Below are 25,405 nucleotides of genomic sequence, written 5' to 3'. Positions count from 1 at the left end.
GAATCTGTCTCCTGATAGTAATGTAAAAGAGCTAGAAATACTCGACCATGACCGATGACACACGTCTAACCTCTTTGTCTCACAGTTTATGATCTCAGTGGATGCCAGGATGATTCCATGGTTCAGATGACAGGTTAACACGATTCTGCTGTGAAACAGATGTCAGCTGAGATATAATGTGATTATGTAGATACACAGTGAGACAAATAACATAACCATAGTGTAAATGTGATCCTACAACAGATGCAGGTTTTTTAAATTGTTTATCTGGCCTGTTTGTGCACCTCTGAATAGCATAATTTAGGAACTGTTTTTTATTCATCGCATGAATGTAAAATTTCCCTCAAAATAGCAAAACTGTGAAATTATTGCCATAAAGACTTTTAAAACCCTGTATGCAAACGCATTTTACACTGTGGGCCGCAAACAACTAGCTTTGATCCAAAGTGGGCCGGATCAGAGGATCTTTTTGTTGGTGTAAAGAAGTTTAACTGCACGTCTAATACCGGAGATATTTTAACATAAAGGAAACAACTGAAATTTCAGCAACACGTCTCAGTTTTTCAGTATTTTCAACATGAAGAAATGCTGCTTTGGTCTTAAACTACAAGAAATAAATGTGTAAAATGACAGAAAAAGTTCTGTTAGCTCATTGAGCAGACAGTCCAATATATACATTTCTATAGTAGACAGTGAAAATATAGCAACGTTCTCTAATTTTATTGTCTATCTATTACTTACTCATACCGTAGGACTGAAAATACAGAAACAAGGTTAAAATTTGTGCCTTCCTTCACATTTGCCAAAGCCAACCAGTGGCGGGCCAATTCTGGCCCCTGTGCCTTATGTTTGACACCCATAGTGTAGAGGCTGAATAATGTTTGTTTTTTATAAATCACTTACACACTACATTTCCAGCAAACAAAGTTTTTCTGTCTCAATCCAAGAAATTGTCACTAATTTTAAAGTTTTATACAGCAACTCAAGGTATTTTATTGACCAGGAAATTAGTTCCTTTCAAAACAAGTCCCTCCTTTCTACATGTGATGTGTCAGCTTGCCCTTCCACTAGAATCAAGGATTGTTTGTCTGCTCAAGCATTATTGGTTTGGACTTCTCACACTACAAGCAATCTACAAATGAAAAAGGAAAGTCCTGGTACAGAGCAGACAGAAATAATAAATCTAAATATTAATACACAGACATCTGTTTATAGCAATGATTATGAGAGTAACATTATATAGAAACATTACAGAAAACTATAAAGTAGTTAGGTAGTCAACCTTCGCTGAGATGCAAGAGATAAATCACAACTTCCTACAAAAGGTCATAAAGAAAAGCTGTGGATTTTAATTGACGTCCCTGACTACCACTAAAACACGGCCATTATCCGTGGTGAAACTAACTGCAGGTCGGCCTGGCGGTGAGCCTTTAATGATAGCCGTATAACTGCAGGATGGGGATTATTCTTTATGTTTAACCATGGCAGAGAAGACAAGTGTTTCTAGGATGACATCTCACTGGGACGCTTACAGACCATCAGCCATAAAAGCTGTAAAGCTAAAAGATAGTGGAGCGATGAGAGGCCACAGCTGCACATGTTTCTAAGTGGTAATGGCCAACAATAACACCACGATATCAAACTCTAAGACAGAGACGGGAGAGCGAAAATGCCCATTGTGACAAAATTGAAATTTTAAAGCAAAAATATTTGTTTGTTTCCTAAAAAGCTAGATGTAAGTGGTACTTAATGAGTGAAATCAAAGTCTCCTTGTATTTTTACTCTTACTTTTACTGTTCCAGACAAGAGGACAATGGAGAGGAATAACAGAGCTTATTGCTTAGGACCGACATGGCATTTGGTCCAATCAGTGAACCAATTCAATAAGTCTGACTAGGTTAAAATGCCTTTGCTTATTAACTTCCCAAGTAATCTCTTTTGGCACAAACAAACCCCACCCCACCACAGTTGGTACAGTGGAAACGGAGGGATGCTAATGCGATTCCCTTGAAACAGCCCGCTTTTCTTTGAAAACAAGCCGGGCTCTAAGACCTTTAGGTCTGCGATGATCCGCAATGACATCATGAGCCCATTACCGTGGTCCGACAAAGCTGTGTGCTGCCATTACTCTGTTGAATGGGACTAAGAGCATTTTTACAGGCACGCTGATGGCATTAGAAATGTGTGGTGGCCTCCACAGGGCTTTATCGGGTCCCACAGTGAGCTCAAACATGTCCAGCTCAGGTAATGAAGCATTTGTCCCTTTTTGCTAAAGGGGCCCTAAAGTCCAGTCTGGGCCCTATCAGTGCCCTGTAACATATACAGGGAAGCCTCCAGGCTTTCCCTAGTAAATTTTTTTTTTTTAAATTCTGCACATATGGGACCACAGAGTAACAGTCAGGAAATGAGTCCCATGTTCACTCGATAACCACAGGATATACACTCTGCTAACACACACGAAAACCTGATACCTACGTTAGAAAAGATGGTGTAAGCTACCCAACAAGTGTTATCAAAACAAAGCAAATAATTGATTTCATAAGTAAATAAAACTACACTTAAGTTGTCTGTCCAACATTTTCATATTATTACTTAAACACACAAACACTCTTAATTAAAATGATGCACCATTCACAATTAGTTATAAAGACTGAATGTGAAGGCCCACACTGTGATCACAAATTCTGTCCAAAACTTTCACAGAACTTAACCGAATGTTCATACAGACATTAAAAAGAAGAAGAAGAATGGTCCTGCGCACTATTTCAGTACCTCCTCATGAGTCAATCTCAAATATTGGAAGAAGGCTTAAGACAGATGGAATGTGTCGCTGGCTGGTCTTGTGGATTTGGGACGTACTCACCCATTCAGCTCCCTGTAATTACAAAGGGTTTTGCTGAGATCCGATTTGCCACTGGAAGCTTGTTCAAGGCACGGGGATTGGAATGACAATGCCGTAGTATGATAAAGGAATATGGATACTGCTCTTAAAATAGAGGGAACTTATGCTGCTCTGTGCTGAGAGCACTTGCTCACTGGCTCAGATGTGGTAAGGTAAATTTAATTACGTGCCCCTGTACACACTGACCGGCTTTTGATTAGAACGGACTGACTTCTTGGCACAGCTGCAACACCGGAATCACTTGGAAAACAGCATGTAGGTCACAGTCTGGCTTTTGATGTAGGAGACAACTAAACGTATGTTTTTTCTCATGTTCATGTAGTGGTCTCTTTATAATGTCACACATTACAAAGAGACGACAAGGTAAAGGTAAGCTTTGATATAAAGATTTTACAGAGGACACAGTGTTGGTACTATGGATTTAATCTTGTAGATTACCAACATGTTAACAATACACACCACACTTATTAGTCAGTATTTAAGTTGCAGCTGTTATTCGAATGGATTTTGATGAATACACAGCAGTAAAAGAAAGCTATTAACTACTCGTTTCCACAACCTGGCAGTTTTGCTTCCCTTTCTTTCACGAGTTATATTTACAGTAAGAGTTCAAGCCTTAAGCAACCTGGAACAACTTCAATGTCTTGCCGTGGCTGACACTGGGGTCACTTCTGTGTGCATCTATTTGAATGCTATTCTTGTAGTGACAGGCAGAGATCGAAATAAGGCTGAAGGAGGATGAAGAGGCATGGGAGCCACCTGCTTGCTGACACGGTCCACAGTGCAAACCCGCTCGGCAGTCACCTGCCTCTCCGTCACATTCCTCACCTGATCTATTTCTGGAGTGCTCTGGAGTGCATGTTAGTGGAGAGGACCCACAATCAGTTTGCAAAATTGTGTTATCTATCACATGAAAAGCAGAATTTCTCACGGAGATCTCCATAACAGGCACACACAGCGACGCGTGTTATTTAATCAACATGGATTTCTAAGTGATTGAATTCCAGGAGAAATATATTCCACGTTTGCTAACAGCGTGTTCTCTCAGAGCTTTCTCCCAATTAGTCGCTGTGACATTTTCAAAACAAATCATCACCTTCATACCAAACTGTAGAGGGAAACTTGCCAGGCCTGACAAATGCCCGTCTAGTTTGTTAGTTTGTGAATATCTCCTCTGTGCCGTACAGTCGGTTGCAGTGTCGGGAATTAGATGTCTTCAAGGGAGTTTGGAGCAGTGGATTAAATCTCTATTTAGAGCTGGTGATTGCCAGAAATGGAAGGTCCTCTAGAACTGATCAACAAACAAGGCTTCAGCATCCTCCGGCCATATACAAGCCCCCTCCCCTAAGTGTTTCCTTTCCATATTCTCTGCTGGGGTATGTCTGCCCTGTATGCCTCACACTCCCCTCTTTTCCTTTCATCTTCTTGTGAAAATTCATTAGGTACTGTACGCATGTCTTCCAGGCTTCAAAGGACGTTGATAAAACACTGCATGCGCAACCTTAATCAGCTTGATCCACTTGATGTAGAGCTGAAGTGAGGTGGGTCTATATCTCTCTCACGCTCGCGTCTTCCTTCTTTCTCTCTCTCTCGATATGCTTTCAGGCTGTTTGCTTTCTTAAATGAATGTAATGGTACAAACGGAGGATAAATTGCCTTTCTGTGCGCTCCATCTCATCACATCCATCCCACAGGGCCCTTTCCAAAGTGGTAGGTTAAAAACAAAAGAGAGAAAAAAAAGAAGAAGAAGAAAAAAAAAGAATGAAAGCAGACCAGGAAAATAATTCACTTGCCTTGCCTGGGAGATACTCATTGCTATCTGTGTGGAAACCCCTGCGATAAGGCTGATGTGCATTTGGTGCATTAGGCCTCCTGCACTATCGCCGCTGCACAGAGCGGGCTGGGAGAAAAGGGCAAAAGTCTGTGCGCAAATGTGTGTCTTTGTGTTGGAGCTGTCCCCTCATTTGTAACCTATCTACAGATATTACGTGGGGCTTTTCCAAAGCCATACAGGGACTGAAACATCTAAAAAGCTGTGTGCACAGATTGTCCTGTGGGTACAGCTAGCTGAGCGCCTTGAGGATTCACCCGAGGACTCATCCATTTCATCCTCAGTGCTCTTAACAATACCTAACATTCCAGATTAAGGAACAGGGAATACGCCTTACAATTACTGAGGCACTAATATCAAAGCTACACACAGACACTCAGGGAAAAGAATGGAAAACTCACAAGGATTTTTTCTCAGAGACTAAATGCTTCCAAGGCTCTGGGACTCAAACTGGACTGACAAAAAGAAACCAAACACAGTTATGTGACTAACTGCTTTAACAGCAAGTCAGTAAAGCGTAATTCGTTACAGCTAATGTATGTGTCTCATTAAAGCAAAACTGTTCCTTGATGCTAGACATATCAATCCGACTCCCTCGGGGACATGAAGAAAATGTTATTAGCGGCTCACGAGCCGTTATTAAAGCCTTAACGCTGTTACAAGGGTCGTAAAAGATTCATTTGTTTACCAATGAATTATTGAGAGGTAGGATTTAATCAAAGCTACAGATGTTGCAGTCAGAAAGTGTTGTTAATCTCGCTTTGATTGCGTCCAAATGAAAATATAGACTATAAAAATCACAGAGACTGATTGCAGATTGTAGAGTTAATTACAGTCGCCAAAATAAGAGAGCAAACAATAAAAAAGTGATTACTTCAGACTGATTCAGCGATCATTGTGGGGTGGGGGGGCTTTGCTGTTCAATGAGAACTTACTCTTCATCTGCATTACTGTAATAGAGTCATCCAGCGGTCCATTCAGACATTACAGCACGTAACACAACTGAAGATTGTGCATCTGTGTTGGAATGTGACTGTTGTGGTTCCTCATCTGAAGACAATGACAGGGGTAATAAGGAACGATTGGGAGGATAACAGCTCCACTGCCCTGTGGTTATGAACCAACTTGGCGGGGGGGGGGGTCTCAACGTTTCCCACCTTAAAAGTCAACATCTTTGGGCAGAATCACGAGGCGATGATGGGGGGATGCTCAGAAAATGTTCCTTTGAGATGAAAAGCCTGACCTTTTTATCAGCAGCAGAAAATGCATTAGCAGCCTCATAATTCAATTTCACGACCATGCAAAGTGGAGGATTTGACTGAGTTTCAGTGCGGCGAGAGCGAGGAGGAAAACACGGCGCTGAGTGTTTCTTTGGGTTGTTTTCCTCTCTTCGCTGCTTGCTTGCCAAACTCTGCAGAGCTGCTGAGTTGCAGAGGACTTCAAGGGCTTTGCACAGCTGAGCGCCGTGAGCTCCGTATCATTTCTCCACCCGCCGTCGCTGCCACTGCCACCGCCACCGCCACCACCTCTTCTTCTGTGTCTCCCTGACTCTGTCTTGCCCGTGCTCTAAGAGGCTTTAGAAAGTCAACTGGGTAATCGGAGCAGCAGTCAATCAAATTGCACTCTCAAAGGTGATGCTTTGTTTCACGCCCGCTTCCCAAAAACCCCGTGGAGCCTGGCACCTGTCAGGTTGTCGTTCTGAAACGCGGCATCCAGTCCCAGTCACCCAAACCACCCGGTCCCTTGGCAGATGGAAGGGTTGACTTGTCAATCGCCTGTCACTCCATTTTGCTAGGTCTTACCTTTTTTTTTTTTAATAAGGTGAAATGAAACAAACTTAAAAGGAAACGCTGTTCGGGTGTTTACGTCTGCCTCACTCTCATGTAAGCTCCGTAACAGAGCAAGTGCAATTTACTCTGTGTGCAGTGTGACAAATGATATTTACCTTTACTTTATATAAGGCGTTAACAAAACTGAACATAAATAAATCCCAGCTGTCTATTGGTGCCCTTCAGTTTTACTGAGTCTGACAGCATTGTCAAAACAGCACTGGAGCTGCCAGTTCTAATAACATGGAGGTAAGTAATAAATTGTCAAATGAGCTCTTGTTGTACGGTGATCTCACGGAGGAACAGTAAAACTTGATACGACAGCACGGGCGGGATCTCTGGACGCCCACACCGACCAGGGGTCCTCGTATCTCTAAGGGTTTTATAGGCTCAGGTCTGACTCATTCCAGCTTTACAGTCACAGTGACCTTCCTATTAGAGCTCCATTACCAAAGGTCTATTAGAGAGAGGGGAGCATACCCAGGCTATTTTTCCAGCTGTGGCCTCGTCTTATGAACTGTAGTAGATAAACAAGTATGCAGCTTTGTTAGCTGCCCAGAGTCACGGGTGAATTAAGGCATTAAATGAAAGCACTTGTATGTAAAAACAAGAAGTAAAAGTGAGTCACAGATGCAAAACCAAAATCTACAGAAAACAGGATCTGATCTGCAAGCAGCTGGACCCCACCTCCTCTGAAAAGGACCACCGCCCAAAACCAAACCAAAGGGCCACTAAGCAGCTCTGCTTAGTTTACTGAAGCTAAAGAAAGATTTTCCATCTAATTAAACGTATTTTGCTGTAATGAGTGTTTCTTCTCCATTCACCTCTTTTGAATCTTTGTGTATTTGTACACCACTTTTTCTCGTCTCCCTCCGCTCACCTCCAACAGATTGCAGTGGATAGCCACCCCTCCCTGAACCTGGTTATGCTGAAGGTTTCTTCCTGTTAATAGGGAGTTCTTCATTCCCTTTGTCACCGAGTGCTTGCTCTTGGGCATGTGCTCTCAGATTGTTGGGGTTTTCTCTGTATTACTGTAGGGTCTTTACATTGCAAGAGCCTTGAGGCCTGTTGTTTTGATTGTGTGCTATATGAATAAAACTGAATGGAACTGAATTTGATGAACGAAAGTTCTGAGATGATGTTAAACAGACAAGTGGGAACTTCGACTGCTGGACGCATGAGGATTGTTTCAAAGCTACGCAAATGAGTGAAGGAAGAAAGAAAACTAATCGGCTAAGGCAGGTTCATATACAAGTTCTCTGTCTCTGTTGAGTATTTAATATGTTTTGTTTTGTAGGCTTTATTTTGATTGGCACATATGGTCTTAGCTAATATTAACCTAATTCTCTTTTCTTGGTTCCTGACAAGATTTATGCAACCGTGCCTTGCTTCTAGTGATCATATGAAAATCAGGAGTTCTGACATCGTATTAATCACATATAATATTATTTACTTGCCGGTATTTATTTGCTGGTCACAAATAAACTGCTTGTTTTAAAATGTTCTTATGCAACATGCATTTTTGGCATGACATGCAATAAATGTGTTTACTTTTTAGACAGTGTATACTGTTGCACACTACAGATGCTTTTTGTTATGAAGTGCACAGGGTCATGTGGTAGAAATTGATCAGGTTAAAAGGCAATGACACGTTTTTTTATATAGCAGTTCTAACCGCAGACCTCAACTCTGTCAGAGTATCACTCAAACAACCGACTAAAACAGGATCCTTAATCTGTCGCTTTGATCACAGTGTTTCTCCTGGGCCTCCTCAGAAGGAAGTAACAGTATCCAGGTCAGGGTTAAATGCTGCTCATTCTTCTCTTTCATACTGAAAACTGACATCCGCGAATGAGCCGAGCTCAATGAATAATATTCAACTTTTCTTTCCTTTTTTTTTTCTTCACCTCATACACGAACTTCATGTCATCGCTGCCGATGCTCCAAAATAAGAAGCAAGTGTCAGGATTAAAAAGTGAAGAAAGAAAGTGTAAGTCATATAACTGCAAGGTAAATCAAAAGTTCTCACTCCAATCTCGCTGCCTCGATACATGGATTAGTCAGAAATGATTGTAAATTCTGTTGTGTCTGCGCCCTATTCTTGACAATGAAAGTTCCATTAAGTTTAATTTAGAAATGCAAATTACTGTTTATGTTTGTTATGATAGACAAGTGACAGGAGTCTTGAAATGCAGATGTGTTGCTAGCTCTTTTTTTTCTTTCAAATTGCAAATAGAAAGCCTCTGAGCGAAATAAGAACCAGAGAATATTATTATTCTCAAAGGCAGAAAGGCAAATATTACATGCATTCAAGCTTTGGCTGGAATACACAAGATATGCAAAGCAGCAAGAGGTGCAAAACACAAACGCGCTGTTGAACATGGAGTGCACATTTCCAATCAATTCACAACATTTGCGACGCCTAATCCCATCCCTACATAGAAGAAAATCCATACTGTGCTATCAGTACTCAAGGCTCAGACCCCAAACTTACTGTAAGCTTGGATTTATGATTAACATGCACCACTATGTAGGCATTAGATGCTGAGAGAAACATGTAAAGATGTGTCCGAAACACAGCTATAACAAGAGAAAGGAAGAAGAAAAGACAGAAGAGTTGACAATCAGACCCATCATACAGGGAAACTGTTGCTTTCTCCGAGATGATCAATAAGCAGATTGATGGTTAAATGTCCTTTTCTGGCAGTTAAGTCGTTCACATGGTTGTCTCACACTAAGGCTTTCACACTGTATCCCTGCACAGAGCGTCTGGAGTGCATCACTGACCAGCATGTTGTGATCTGACTACACACAGCTGCTGAAAACCAATCAAACATTCTTTATTCACCATCAGTTCCTCCATAAGAAGTTTGCAGTTGCTATGACTACAAAAACACTACCTGTAGAAACGTGCAGACATGACCTTGACTTTAAAAATATGAATCAGTGGCTTTTATCCATACCTATGGATGTTTTGGTAAATGGATTAATTCAGCGATCACAGGAAACAGACAACTTCATCATCTCTACTGACAGAGGATCTTCCTCCTTAAACACATAGACACACACAGGGAGTTGGTTCAGCCTCCTCCAACACTAAAAGCTGATTTAGCTGCAACTCTTGGTTGAGCCTATGACGTAACCTAGGCGAGCAACGATGCTTGTGCTTTGTGCTTTCTTGTTAACTACCTTGTGGTCGTGTCCCAGTGTTTTATATGCAGTGCTAGCCACCAGAGGATCAAATAAAATGCTGGGATTTCTGGGTTTTTTCCCCTCCCGAGATGCCACCCTTTGTTGCAGTTTTTTTTACTTCTGTGTACATTCCTTCACATCTATTCTGAAACTATCCACTTGTGAGCTACGACAATTCTCTCTAATAATTGATCCCATTGATCCATTCAAAAAAACGCAGTGCAAAAGTAGCCTGAAACACACAGGAGGAATGTAACATACTCACAGTAGTTGCAGGATGTGTTAAGGCTACGTCTAGTTACATTTCCATGATATGCCATAGTGATTTGTGATTACGTTGGATCCCCAGTTAACACATACGTCCCCTGTTAACACATACGTGCCTAGAAGTGAAAGGTCACGTGCCCCCAAGTGACAGCTGTCAATCACAGGATGTGGGAATTATCCAGCGCCCTAAGGTTATGGGAGACCATGAGAATAGCAGGCTCCTAATGTGACCACACTGACTGGTGAGAATTCTCGATTGCTAAAAACACAGTACAACTGAGCTGAAAAACGAGCATTTTTTTGAGCTGGCAAACTATATTTAACCACTTTTATTTACAATGAATTTCACAGGGGGGTTTACTGCGTGCTTTGTCCCACAAGGCCTTCTCTTCTTTAAATTTAAAAAATAAACAGAAAAGAAAGAAAGAAAAGCACTCTACTTTTGAATCACAGCAACAAATTAAAACACACACACACGATGGGAGGGCAACACTGGCTTCACACTGGATTTTTGGCACCTATTAAAAGAGTAATATCAAACATGGCATTGTCTTCACATCAAATATTTATATTAAAGCAGACTTCCCTCCTTTGTCTAGAAAGCCGGTATAATGTGCCTGTCTGGAAAGGGATGTGAGAAGTCATGGAGTATTACCTGTGATCCAAGAGTAATGGAAAGAAAAAAAAGTGCAACTGCTTGATGTGGAATTGTAACACATGGAGAATTACTGATAATCTGCTGTTATTCTTTCACCTAGGTGCTTGCACGGGAGGAATGTCTTGTGGGACGGAGCGTGCAGTGAAACCTCGTGTGAAATCCATTGTTTTTCTGCAAAGTACGAGTCACCCACGACAAGTAGAAGCGAACAAATACAATCACATTACTGTGTATAAATTATAGATGAGGTGTAAAGCAACTACACTGATGCAAAGGCGCAATGCTAGTTAGTGTCGTTTGAATGAACAAGAAAGGTATAGAGTTTAAAAAAGCACTGCTTTTTGGGGCATCCTTTACCTGTCTGGAGCTGCGGGGCGTCCATTGCGAGGCTTGTTGACCTGGGCGTACAGCGCCTCCAGGGGAGGACCGTTGTCTTGAAGGTTCAGGGAAGGAGGATGCGGGTTCAGAGGACTCTGGGGGAGATGGTAGGGGTGGCTGTAGGGGTCTATGGTGCTGCTGTCTATTGATGAGCACAGCGATCCAATGCCGGCGTAAGTGTGGTCCTCGTCTGAGCTGAAGGTGCGGCTGACGACATCTTGGATCTCTGCGTACTCTCTCTCTTTTGCCTGCTTCTCACGGAGTTCCCGCGTCTTGGCCTGTATTCTGTCAGGAACACAATGAAGGGGAAATGTCAGGCAGGAGTTCTGAATTAGTGTGCACAAACGCAACAAAAAAAAGCCAGATTAATGGTATAATATTTTAAGGATTCAGTAGTTTTGAGTTATCTAAAAAGGTTATTTCGAGATATGAAATAATAATTAATTCTGCTTCTGAAGCTGAAATGTATCATACATATATAATAAGGAAGTAATGAGATAAAGCAACGCAGCTTACAGCAAACTTTCACATATTGATCATATATAAGGAGGAGATTCTCAGAGGTAAACCTCTAACGTGGCTTTCTTCTCTCGGCCCTCTAACAAAATAAGGTAGGAGGGAAACAGTTAGGCCTCATCTACGTCCTTCCTGCCCCTTCCTTCCCCTCCATGCGGCTGCTCTCCGCAGGATCACTTCCACAGAGCAGCCCCTTTCACGGGGCTTTCCTGTGTCAGAGAGGGGTTCCATGTGAATGCCCGTCTGTCTGCAACTAACAAGGCTCAGTCAGGGTGCTGCACGGGAGGGAGGAGAGCTTGCTTTGTGGGAGAAGAGGGATGTACAGTGAGGCGAAGAGAGGAAAAGGGGTGAGGACAGCAGGAGGAGGAGGAAGGAGGGGGGGCACCTCCCACTGTGGTGACCCTGGCAGCAGTCTCTGCACTGCTCACTGGTTCCAGATGTTGTATGTGCTGCAGGGTAACTCGCTCATCCACACACGCACGGACACAAGCACGCTACCTCCCACCCGTGCTACATCTCCCTCTTACCTCAGGTCATAACCGACCTCTGATCCCCAACTGCGGCTCCTCGCAGATGATTGGCAGGTTTTGAAAGGAACTAGAACCCCCACACCCCCCACAGAAGTCTCCATCTCATGTGTGTGTATTTTAATAACAGTAATCACATTTCAAACAATCACCATTTTTCAGTGCTGGATTAACCCAATTCCCTCTTCCAACCCGTAGACCGCCTTGTTTATTTTTAGCTGTCCAAAATCCCATTTTCTCAGCATTATCTGCAGAATGAGATTTTGATGGAGTCCTGATGCAATGTTGCATGATGTGCAGTCATCTATAAAGCCCCGAAGCTAGTTTGGTGTATTTTTGCATGGCTCTGTACGAGGTAAACAATGGAAATGATCGGCTTAGCTGTGTGTAGTTGTCAGAAAGTCCAACAAGGGGGGGAAAGAAAAAAAAGACACTAAATCCCAGAAGCCTTTTCACCTGCCATCTGGCTAAAGTGATGTCAGATCTCTGCCAGGAAGGACCAGACAATGATGTTACCACAGGTTCACGGAAGTCCACTGGGATCTCAAGACCCTCTGGCATTTTATGGACTAATCAGATTCATGAAAACGGCAATATTGACATTTGGGATGAGATAATGGCCGGGGCTAGACTGGCGACATCAAGCTAAAAGAGAGAGACTTCTCCTCCAGGCCTCAGGACTCCGGCATGGATAAGGCTAATAGGTGCATTTCAATAAGACGATCTTAACAAGCAAAAAACTGCAAAATTATGAGTCATGCTGCTTCCGCCACTGGCTTTATTACATCTGCATTCTGTGTTGTAACTTTGTTGCTTTTATGTAATAAAAATGTGTTCAAAAAAAGAAAAGGCTTTCATTTCAGCATATCTAATGCTTAATTTTTCATGAGCAAAGCCACGGCTCGTCTGGTTGTAGAAAAGATTTGTTTGCGTGTTTTAGGAGAAAACATATCAGCAATCCAAACCTGTTGCTCTGCTGTCAAAGCAAGACTAATCTTTTGGATGTCAGACAGAAAAAGGCTGGGTTGTGACGCGGTGTTGAGTTTTCATCTGTGGCCAGGTGGCAGCGGCTTTTCTCTGTGCCAAGCTGAGATTTGAAACGTGACTACTGGAAATGTAGCAGATGTAAAATGTGCGTTAATATACATTTTGAATTATGAACTTTAAACACACTGATGTGTCTCCAGTTTCTGCTGCTGCAGTGTCATCCAGCACTGCAAAAACACTCAAATACTTCAACAACTACTTGATGGAATAACATCAAAAAATGTTGGGAAATATTTGCAAAACCAGGAGAATGAACCGGAACGAGACACTGACAGGCGTGTGTGTGTGTGTGTGTGTGTGTGTGTGTGTGTGTGTGTGTGTGTGTGTGTGTGTGTGTGTGTGTGTGTGTGTGTGTGTGTGTGTGTGTGTGTGTGTGTGCGCGCATGCGTGTGTTTGAAATTTGAAGCTTCGAGTGAAATGTCTTACGCAAACCTCTTTTACCATAGAGACATCCCACAACATAATATTATCACAATACTTCACCCACGATGTGACATTACAGCGACATTTTGTGATATGCTGAGTATTGTGCTAACATATATTGTGATTTATTGCTTTTTTCCCCAACAGCAAATTATGTCCTCGAGATTAAACTTTGTCAGTATGTGTTTGATCTAATAAAAGAAAATTATCTCACTTCAGTTTTATTTTTTTGCTACAAAATGAGATTGTCAAGCACATTTCCAGTTCTATAGGAATATCACTAAAAACAATCAGCTGACAGCCGGTGCTTGTATATATGTCGGGATGTATGTATGCATGTGTGTATGTGTGGAAGAGCATGTCCTCTTTTAGGATTTTCTGATTTGGATGTTTGTCAGCGAACATTTTCTCGGGTGGTGGTGGATGAGATGAGCCCTTTTGTTTGTAACATTCCCGGATATTATTATTTTAATGTATTTAGTAAAGTATCCATATATTGCGTCTGTATCAATAGATGCATGGTGATATTTTATCGATACAAGGATATCGATAAAATATCACCATGCAAAATACAATATTTTCCCCAACGCTATTACAGCGGAGCCATTTTGACATGATATATTAGAAATACACAGCTGTTACTAATCACACTAATTGAGGCTCTGTACTAAACAAAACAGAACCTCCTGCAATGAGGAACACCTGTGTTTATTTATATTTCATGCAAAATGGCTGAAAACACAATTCTCAATCTACAGTCGCAAAAACCTTTAACTTTCCAGGCAAAACCATCACAGACGCATCAGAGGACTTCCATTGGTACTCAAAACCGAACAAGTCTCAAATAATTCGACCCATTAGTATAAAAATGAGCATTCGTCACACAGTACGTGAAAAAGTTTCATTTCTACAAAAACTCCAAAATATGGAGTAGAAACAAGAAGGAAGAACACAACTCCTGTGCTGTAGTTGTTATCTGTAAACTCTTCTCGTGAATTATCATTCCATGTACAAGAACGTGGTGTACAATACTGCAGCTGCTCAAATGGCATCTATAAATACTCTTCTAGATTGTTCTCTTCTCTCCTGTGTTTCTCAGATTGCTTCCATCTATTGTTGGTGTCAAACCTGAACAAGTGTGAACAACTCTGAGCTGCTGTGTTCATGAAATTGCGCTAATCTACGCTTAGTTGCGGTAAACGTCTGCCGACTGCAGAAGTACAAAAACTGGCTTTTTGTAACTCATGACATAGAGACTATTTGCTCAGAGTATAGCTGAGCAATTCAAAAAATAGGGAGCCATCGTGGTGCAAGTCGAAAGCTGAACAAGTCTTGATATAACCACAACCACAGGAAACTGTGTTGGAATTTAGAAGCCGTTTTTCTGCTCTCTAATATGCTCATTAGCCCCGAAACCTCACACACCTGCTAACTGCATTCTTTGTGGGCAACCTGTGACTGCTGCTCCACTTCCAGGTCCTCTCATTCCCCCTGCCTTCTCCTCAGAGGCCACCCCTGCACTGCACCGTATATACTCCATTAGCCAATTAATGGCCCGGCATGTTAACACTGAGGAAAGTGCTGCCCACACTAAACACATTATTACTATCACATTATTACAGCCCCAATTACCAGGCCATCTCCTCTCGTCTCCTCTTTCCACATACTACATTTTTATAGTTGGCACGCCAAGGACACGATTCAAGCTCTACTTCTCCGGCTGGATTTTTATTCCAAGCATACTGTTGAAACTAAAGAAGAAGCGACAATTTGCCCATCCCAGGAGTGCCTCTGTATTTTTGTACCTCTTAAATTAAATGCGATGCCTGCTTACTTCATAACGGTGGAGTGGAAAGGCATTTCCTGCTGGTGAACAGACAGTCTAGACAGTCTAATGCGGGGAGGCTTTCAGGGCAGTTAAAGTTCAGCCCCTAATCCACTGACTGACCGTGTCTTCAGCAAAATTATGTGTCAGCCAGATGACGCCGCTCTCCCTTTAACATTTCAGCTTTCTCTCTGTTATTCTCCTTGTCAAACCGCATGCTCGCGCCAACTAAAGCTGGATTTGTAATGACGCCGTTACTATTAGCTGAACAGCGAGAAAAGAGGGCCGCGTGAAGCAATTACTTGAACTCTTCGTGTCGCTGGAGGAGAGTCCTGGTGTGAACTGGTGGCAACATGTCAGCTCGAGTCCTTTCTCTTCCGAGCTGAGTGAATCTCATTGTTAATCCTGCACTTGCTGTTGTTTGGACCAACAAAGCGAGCAGACTCCTTCTCCATATGTTTGTCAATCTTTAATCTACCCCAAAGGACACAAGGAGGAGATGGGAAGAGGCGGCGGCGGCGGTGCTGGTGGTGGGGGGCGTCTTTACTCTCCTACATTCATTTTGAAGTCAGCACGCTTGGAAGTTTCGAAACCATGCCTCTTCAATATGCATTGTTACCACGGCGGATGAAACAGAATGTATTTGCCATCTTACTTTCGCATCCAGCCGCCTTGAATAGATTTTTTTTTCAATACTCCCTCATCAAAAACGTGTTCTATTATTCTGAAGTGCAGACGGAGTGCAGCATACATCTGAATCTAATCAAAGCGCGGTAAGTGACTCTGCTCGCAGCTGCCTGCGCAGAAGCGCAAAGCTCTGATAGCGCAGCTTTTCTGTTGACACTTGGCCCGCGACATAGTAGCGCAATCACAGAGATAATTGTTCGAGTTCCGCGGTCCTGATTCGCAGCGCTAATAATCGGATTAACTTGCTGTAGGTATCAATATAATTACAAAAGTAATCACCCATCCCAATCAACCCGGTTGGAGCTTCCTTTGAACTCGCTATGCAAATGAGACTCGAATAGGATACTGAAATAATTAGGTGGTTCGACAAAATGGAACAATATCACTGGTACTGTGATCACTGGGAAGGAAAAGAAGAACTTTAAAGTCTAGGATCTTCATTCAGTGGGACAAAGTATCTTTAAGCTGAGCAAAATTATAAAAAGACGTTTCATTTGTTAAATAAAAGACTTGGATTTGCCGTTTGCTGTCAGAAGTGAATTGTGCTGACTATTTCAGAAGCGCGGGTCAGGTTTTTGTTTGGTGAGACTCAGCAGGAAGTGTAACAACAAACAACAGGAAGCAGGTCATTGTCCAGGAAAGAAAAAAAAGAAGAGGAAAGAAAAAAGAGAGATAGTTTCTGCTGTGTTGTGGGGAGCGGGAACAAGGAGAGTGGCGCTGGAGTGCTGGCTGCTGATTAGAAGCCATGCGGAGCCAAGCAGATAAGAGAGAATGGACATCATAATCAGCAGCTGCAGAGAAAGACAGACGACAATGGAGTTGAGTCCAAGAGAAAAATGAAGGAAGACCATTGTCAGGTTGGCTTTGTGCACTTCCCACACTTTGGCCAAGGAAACATAGTTTCGGGGCGAACATGTGCAGCGATAACACAGAGACTGATAGAAGCTCCATCAGCACCACCACAACCATGCTTCTTTCTCTGTCACGCCTCGCTCCCCCACAGCTGTCTCCATGAATGAGAACCACAGACGCCCGGGATCCAATCAGAGTGCTGGGTATTTTCACGGTCCTCTCCATAGGAGCCAATCAGATAGAGCTGTCTTAGGCGCTGTCCAGTGGCTCAAAAAAACAAAGCAAAAAAAGAATAATGGCCGCCTCTGCTGAGCTGAACATGGATTTATATCAGCCGGACCACAGGTTATAATGATGGGACATGAAGCAGCCAATCACACGAGCTGTATCCAATCTGCCAGATTTTTTTTTGCAAAACAAATCCTGCTCTTCATCAAGTGGGTCCGGCGCACTGTGGATGTAATGGAGTCTAAATTTTATGTACTCTCTTCTCCATCATTTTCAGTCTATAAGTGGCTGACAAGATATCAATGGAGGAGAACGGCTTTATGCAAAATAAATGGATTGTATCAGCGAGGAAGCACGGGCCAAGAATACACTGCATGAATCACATCAAGGTCAGAGTTTTAAATATATGACCATGGCTACCTTATTGCAGGGTAAAAAGGGGACAGGCTTTATGAATTAATCTGTTTCACCTCTTCAATGACTCCTATTTTGAATCACTAAAAGCCCCTGTCACAACTGTCTGCTCCAATTAATGACAGCGAATGTCAGCTGAGCTGGGAGTCTGGCCGCGGCCCATCCCGGGTCGCGGTGACGTGCTGTGCCGGTTGACGATTGCCAGCTTGGGAAGCCCGGTGAGTTCTGATCCATAATTTCATAAAAGCCCTCTGGAACGCCGCGTCTCTGTGTCAGCAGAGCAATCAATCACAGCACGAGCTGTACACGTTAGAGCTACGACAATCAAATGTAGCACCTCAGGAGTGTAATACAGTAGCGCTACCAGAAAATACAAGAAGTAATGGATTTCTGAGCCGTCACCCTGCTGAACCCCGGTGCTTTGAATATCGACTTGGCTCCGTGGCAGGTTGGTTTATTATTGCCCACCACAATTTCCCTCAGGATCCCCTTTCCATTAACTGAGGGACAATCCTGGTCTGGCTGAGTGATGGGATTTGGGAACAGGTACAAAAGGAAAGAATTAGGCTGCTCTCCTGCAGAGGAAGCAGGGCTGGGAGCGCACACATGCAGAACGGACACAAACAAGATGGGGAATGAGGATGTACGGCGAGACAAAGCGGCGGAGAAAGAACGTCAGCTGTGAAAGACGAGATTTAAATAACGTGGACGCGTTTGGATGGAGGTGCGGGAGTGCATGTGCTCCACATATCTCGTGCCCACTGTGTCTGTGTCGATTCTGCTGCTTAGCATGACAGCTCTCTGGGAGCTGCTCAAAGAAGAAAGATCTGGATGGACCACCAGAGCCACCAGTCTCCAGGGCACGCTGATGGAAATGCGTTGGGCCACCAGCCAGAGGGGGGTCATACCCTCAATGGAGAGAGGACCTTCGTTGCAACTTATAGGTGAATACCAGCAAGAAATGCATTACAGCTTTTTGAGCAAGGCCTCCAGATGTTCCTTTCAGCTGAGAAGAGGGCCCTTTGTGACATTTGTATGTGTTTGTGTGTGTGTGCGTGTGTGTGTGCTTGCAGTTGTTTGTGTTTTCGACAGCCATCCGTCCTTCTCTTCCTTCGCTGCAACAGCGAGCGCTATCAAGTCCTATTGTTTCTATTCAATTAGCTGCCATTACCAACGGCAGTTTGATTACTGAGTTCATTTGGCTGGCGGGGAACAATGGAGGCAGCAAGCTGTCTTTTTCTTCACCAATACTGTCTAGCCCCAGAAGAGAATGAAACGGGGCTCGTCTGTGAGGGATGAGGCGCACGCAAGCAAAACCGACGCCTCGCCTCGGTTTGTTTGGACATCCCGGCGTCCACGGTGCCAGAGGACAAGAGGACAGAGGGCCAAAAGAGGAGGATGAAAAGGAACAGTGTATTCTTGAGCGATTAACAACCTGGGCGTGCTGCAGGGGAAGACAAATGGTGCGCTACATCGATTTCGCTATTACAATGAGCACTATTCAATCATGCTAAATCCACAGGGGCCTAAGAGCACCATTAGGAGGTCAGCGCCTCCGAATGGCACAGGCAACAACAATCTATAAATGATCTATTTAATGTACTGATATAAAAGAAAGGAGGGCATTTCACAAATTGACATCAGAGTGCTTTCCCAGAATTTCCCAACTGTGCCTCTGCCATTTTGTTAATTAGGTAGTTTGCTAATTTTCCAGTAATCACAGTGGGGGGGGGGGGGGGGGGGGGGGGTGTTTCTTCCCCACTTTGTTCAGTTTAGACTGAAATCATTACAGTGCTGAAGCTCTCTTTGAGTACTCACCTCTCTTGTTCCAGTCTCATCTGCTGGGTCTCCTCTTCTGATGCCTGCATGTCCTCTGCTTTGGATTTAGTGGAGCTCCTCCTCTCCATCTTGTCGTCCAGCCGCTCGTCCTTCCGGTTCTTTCCAAACCTGGAAAAGAGAAAAGGTTTGGATTTATATTTGGGAAGCAGCTCAAAGGGAGCGTCCTTGGGAAGCCATCCATTATTGGAAGAATAAGAATAATGTGAATGTAATCAGAGTGCATCAAGACATATCAAATGATAAGACGACACACTCGCCAGTGTGTGAATGTGTGTGTGAATGGGTGGATGACTGAATGTAGTGTAAAGCGCTTTGGGGTCCTATGGACTAGAAAAGCGCTATACAAATGCAGGCCATTTACCATTTACCAATTCCCAACCTACCAACTGTCCACACAACACAGCAGAAAAGATTCAGCTATGGTATAAAAAGTAACTCTGCTTCCACTTTCTTCCTCTGTAGTTGATTACATTACACATATGGCCCACTGTGATCAAAAGTGTGCCAGACCAGTGAAAGCTCCCCTTTCACTCAGTGTAAAGAACTTCAACTACATATTTAGAGCCTTCTGTTTGACACCTGTGGTTTAGATGTTTGAAAGCTGTGCAACCAGGACAACTGGAAAGCTGGCTGATATCTCTAACACTCTGGCCAATGCAAACTTTTACAATTTAATGACAGGAGTGAGACACTGGTCTGGACATATATGAGGCAAGGTGAGGGACAAGCTGAGAGCATGATTCTCATCAGATATGCTATGCACTTGGCAAGTCAAATGAGTGGAGAGCGTCTGAAGACAGAGCGTGAGAAAATGATGAGGAGAGGATACAGATCGCAGGCTTACAGCTGACGGGGGAGTACGGGGACATCTACAGGACCACACAGTCTCAAATGGCTTTGATATCTGATTCCATCGTCTGACTTCATCACTGCGCAGGATTACACGATAAAAGAGCAACTTCACGATGAGACTGGAACAGCAAATGCAGTTTTTATGGGAGCACGATGTCATATCCTGCTCCGTGGTGCAGCAAGCCGTGGAGGAAGTGAAAAACATGTACACAATGGAAGGATGAAAGGTACCAAGGGAGTGCACATCTGTACACCACACAGCAGCTCTATGCATGGCACACTGTCTGCTCTGGCATGACATCATGTTGCTGTGCTGGTGATTTGGCCAGTTTTTTTTTTGTCATAGTTTTCTCAGTATAGACTTTTACAATAGCTATAAAACAAATGAATCCAATCATCAGTCAATCATCTTTCACAAAGCTCAGTGGAGTTTAAAAGTGTGACGTGAGAAGAAATTTAACAAAAACAGGACTGGAATTTATTGATCCATTGGAACAAAACTGCGTTCTTGCATTACAAACACCAACATCGCTTCTGATGTCCCCTCTGGGCTTTTGTTTTTTTGACCACTCCCCTCTAACTTCAGACAGAGAAGACATCAAGCTCTGTGCGCTCCAAGCCCCACGATGCTGGGGATGGTATGGTGCCAAGTTTATTATACTTTTTTTTTTCCATGGCTGTTCTTTATTTGACAGTTTGAGAACTTTCTCTAAAAGCTGAAAAAAGATTACATCAGACGTGGTTCACTTAGGGCCAGTGAAAGGAAATATATTCATGAAATGGGAGACTGGTTCCCTCAAGGATGTTTATTATTCTACTTTACATTAAAAGCAGCCTGGACCTTTGTGCAAATGGCTTCTCTTTTGGTAGCACCTGTTTTGGAATTGCAATCTTTCGAATGTGCTACAGGAGACCCGAGTTTGTGGCTTCGTAAAGAGCCCAGAGGCAAAGGGAGTGATATGTGGGCTCTTTTGTAGCACAGATAGCATACATTACCTGATTAATTAATCAACAAATGGCTCTAGTGAAGGCATAAAACTCTGTGCTAGAGCTGGGAATGATAATAATAATGAACCTGCTATCTATCATCAGGGCAGGTGACAGCTTCCCTGGCTTCCCTTCAAGGACTTTCATTAACTTCCTGAAAGAAGTTGACCTTTCTGTTTTCAACACATAAATATGCTAAAAAGCACGATCACTGGAAAAAAGCTTGTGTTGTCTGTGAACAGTGACCCAAATGTATTTGTCTGCAACTAAAAGAAGGTGATTTGTGTGCAGGAGTGCCCAAACTTTCCATTGGGGCTACAAAGTTTTAGAGGTCGATCCCTGATCCACCATCAATCTTTATTAGTTTATAAGTGGATAACGGGGTGCGCAGCTGGAGAGAACAAGTCACACTGCAGGTGTGTCCACATCTGTTTGAGATCACATCGACAAATTTTCTGCAGCATCAGTAAAGTGCAGTTATTTGCATGATTAGTGGGCTTCTCAACACTGTGGTGGAGCTGTGTGCCAACCAAAGTTAACCTCGTGTCTCATCAAGCTGGCTGATTGGTTGGTTGGACGCCCAGAGCTCAAACTTTTCCTGAGCTTCAGCCTATGCACCAGGTAACTGGGATGCTTACTACACTCCATTCTGACTTGGCTAAAGTTAAGAGTCATGTAGACATTTGCGTCAGTAATATGCTGGTGATTTTTTTTTCCTGCTGCTCACGTATAATTTAAAGTGGCACAGTAAGGTGATACTTGTGTGGAAAACTGTGCTCGGCTGAGCTTTCCTGGGGAGTAAGAAGCAGCTTAGTCGTCTTCAATGATTTGTTTGTTCACTTCTGGTAAAGAAGAGCATGCTTCACTTTTTAGCTACTTTTCAGAATCCAGTAATAGACTGTGCTCACACTACGGTCACATGAGCTGTAGTTTTAAAATGCTGAATGCTGCCATCAATGACTCAGACAACAGCAGTGAAATATCCAAAATTATTCACAAGAGAGCTACTGACTGAATCCTTTTTTCTCCATTTTATCTTTGTAGTTGGATCTGTTCAGATCAGTAACTCATGTGTAGAGTGCAATTGTTACGTTGTTATTCCCAGTATGAACATTGACAAATATACCTGTGCACTACTTAAGCTGTAGTAAAATACTATTACCCATAGTGTATATAAAAAAATACCTCTTTTAATTCTAAAATGTGACCTATGAAAGTGAACTAGTTTAAGTCAACTTGTAGCGTTTATGAAGAGCGAACTGTTTATCTCTCTCTCCTTTTGTTTTTGCTCAATCTCTTCCAGTCATCCACTAAAAACATAAAGTAACCTTAAGGGAGACAAACCTTGGCCCTCAACTTTTTTTCCCTTCATCTGGATCGACATCTGTACAGTGAGCAGAGTCTTACAGTATGACATAGTGCAGATTAAGCCAAGCAGGACTCTGAACACGCAGCAACTCCCACATGAGAAATTATTTTCCCATCGCTGGTGGCCAGAGGAGGAAGGATGCAGAGGTGAAGCACAGGTGAAGTAAAGGTTCTGCACTGCCTGAGCTATTAGAAGGCTACTGGGACACTTGCTGGCTTACAGCGTGGCTCTGTTCTTTATATGAACAGTCTGGGTCCCTCCAGTGGGAACCACAGGAGAGCAGAGGACTACACTAATGCCAGTATTATATTTAACACTAGCTATTTTCCCCAAAGGAAAATATGAAGCTCCTTGGCATCAGCAGTTGTGTGTACTGTGTAATGGCAAAACATATTGACTTTCATACCTGTCTCTGAAAGATAAGTGTCACATTTGAGACCTGAAAGGAATCTAACAAAAAACAGTAACGATTTGGAGTTAATCAGCATCAGCTGGCACGGGGAAACTCGAGAATTTCTCCGTAAAACTCTCAAACTGGTATTGGCACCTTGGCATTAATCGGCACAGGCAGCAGAGCAGTCATATTGACAGCGAGGCCAATGAGGCTTGATAATAAGATATTGACTGGCAGCTGCAAGTCGGGAGTAGAATGACGATGGTGTAACTGTAGCATACATAGAACTGATTTTACCCTAAAGCTCTGGCCAGCTTCCTAAAGACTGGACTGCACTACGGTGTATTCGGAATCTGGAAACTGCCATAAGATTTTAAGAGCAGAAACTTTTGAACTGGAGGATAGGAATTCTTGATACTTGATGCTTACAGATCCAACTTCTGATTCCTTTACGGATTCTGGATCAGTTCTCTGTGTTGCCTGAACAGTGCAGATTAGGAAAAGGCTATGCTGTCATGAGCCTAACATCACTATGCTGCAGTGCACAGAAGAGAACAACTATTGATCAAAGAGAACTGTAATATTTGTAGGGGTATGATGCCAGCGTATCCTTCAACATCAACTCCAACCTTCATTTTATTACCTCTGCCGAGGAGGTTGTTTTTGGCAGCACTGGCACATGTATTCTGATAAAACCTTGTAGGGGTGTAGAGTGGAGTCATGTTAACAATCCATTAAAATTTTTCTCACATACACCAAGACCTTCAAGGTCGACTTAATGATTTATTGGTTGAAAATTGACAAAAAGGCCTAGAACTTAAAAACTATGATTCTAAAAAGGAAATTGTGTCATGGTCCTGGGTCGTGTGACCCAGTGTGTTATGCTTAACCTATTTTGATGTTTATTGTTTGCTTAGGTTCTTTAAGGTAGTCCAGTCCTTTTTGTAATTATGTTACCCTTGCATTACGTCTCCCTTGCCCTTCGTGTGGTTATGTCTGTGTGTCTTGTACTGTCAAGTTCATGCTGTCAGTTATGTCACCTCCCCCTGTACTACGTCTCCCCGGTTCATGTCTCATGTTTCCTGTTTTACTTTGAAGGCCTGCATTCACTGTCTGTGTATTCAGCTCACTCCTCCTGTCCTGTTGTTAAGTTCATGTGTGTCAGCTGCGTTCCCATGTGTGGCCACTTCCCCTGATCATCCCTCATGTGTATTTAGTCTCTGTGTTTTTTACAGTCTGTGTCGCGTCGTCTGTGTTCCCACCCTCCATGTTTCCATGCCCGGTCTGTTGCATTCTAAGTCATAGCCTTACCTTAGTTCATTCCCAGTTTAGGTTTCTGTTTAGTTATTGCTTTCGTGCTGCCCTTATTCTTGTTTGTTTCTCTTGCGTTACCAGCCACAATAAAAGGCTCGCTTTTGTTTAAAGTTCACTCCCGTCTGCTCACTTGTGTTCGCACCTGGGTCCACCACTCACACCACCGCACGGTCTGTCACAGCGGACCGCGACAAATTCTGGAATACACCAGGCACAAATACACGCACACGCAGGTATGTACTGCCAATTTCCACATTTATTGGTTTGTTTGTTTGACAGCTGACTCAGTCGCACAGCCTGACAGCTCACGAGCCCAGCTGATCTCCCCTCGCCGCTCCTCCCCGTCTCACTATAAACACAGCGGAGGGAGACCATCATCAGTACATAAACACCATCAGCTGTTCTTACCGGCCTCGCAGCGCCGCCCTGTTGAGCCTTCTGCTCCACTCCTCCCCGGCAGCTGCGCCTGGGGCCACGCCCCCGCCACACACCCCCACCACCCGTTCGAGGCCGGGGAGCCGTCCGGCCGAGCCAACTCCCCCCCTCGCGAGCGAGAGAGGAAATCGGCCACCGCCATCTGTGCCCCCGGCCTATGGATCACCTTGAACTTAAAGGGCTGCAATGCCAGATACCATCGGGTGATCCGGGCGTTGGCATCTTTCATGCGGTGGAGCCACTGCAGCGGGGCGTGGTCCGAACAGAGGGTGAATGAGCGTCCCAGGAGGTAATAGCGCAGGGAGCCGACCGCCCACCGGATGGCCAGGCACTCCTTCTCCACGGTGCTGTACCGGCGCTTGCGCTCCGCTAGCTTCCGGCTGATGTACAGGACAGGGCGGTCAGCTCCCCTCACCTGCTGAGACAAAACGGCTCCCAGCCCTCTGTCCGAGGCGTCAGTCTGCAGAACAAACGGGAGGGAAAAGTTAGGAGCGTGAAGCAGCGGCTCCCCACAGAGAGCGTTTTTCACTCGCACAAACGCCGCCTGGCACGGCCCCGTCCACTGGACCAGATCCGGGGCACCCTTTCGAGTGAGATCGGTCAGGGGGCTGGTTAGCTGCGCAAACCCCGGCACAAAGC

General features: G+C 43.7%; 1 protein-coding gene across 2 annotated transcripts in view; it reads right to left on the bottom strand.

The window, feature by feature from the left end:
* Positions 1 to 25,405, bottom strand: part of LOC308385851 (partitioning defective 3 homolog) — a 354,241-nt gene that overhangs the window by 65,027 nt on the left and 263,809 nt on the right. For both annotated transcript variants that reach the window (XM_080865038.1, XM_080865037.1), the window contains exons 20-21: positions 19,395 to 19,523; positions 11,037 to 11,342 (exon numbers count right to left, since the gene is read on the bottom strand). In XM_080865038.1, the coding sequence (XP_080721164.1) occupies positions 11,037 to 11,342; positions 19,395 to 19,523 (435 nt within the window). The remainder of the gene's footprint in view (positions 1 to 11,036; positions 11,343 to 19,394; positions 19,524 to 25,405) is intronic.

Source organism: Rhamphochromis sp. 'chilingali', assembly GCF_963969265.1.
Source record: "Rhamphochromis sp. 'chilingali' genome assembly, chromosome: 18".
NCBI lineage: Eukaryota > Metazoa > Chordata > Actinopteri > Cichliformes > Cichlidae > Rhamphochromis > Rhamphochromis sp. 'chilingali'.
This window is presented reverse-complemented; position numbering and strand designations above follow the sequence as displayed.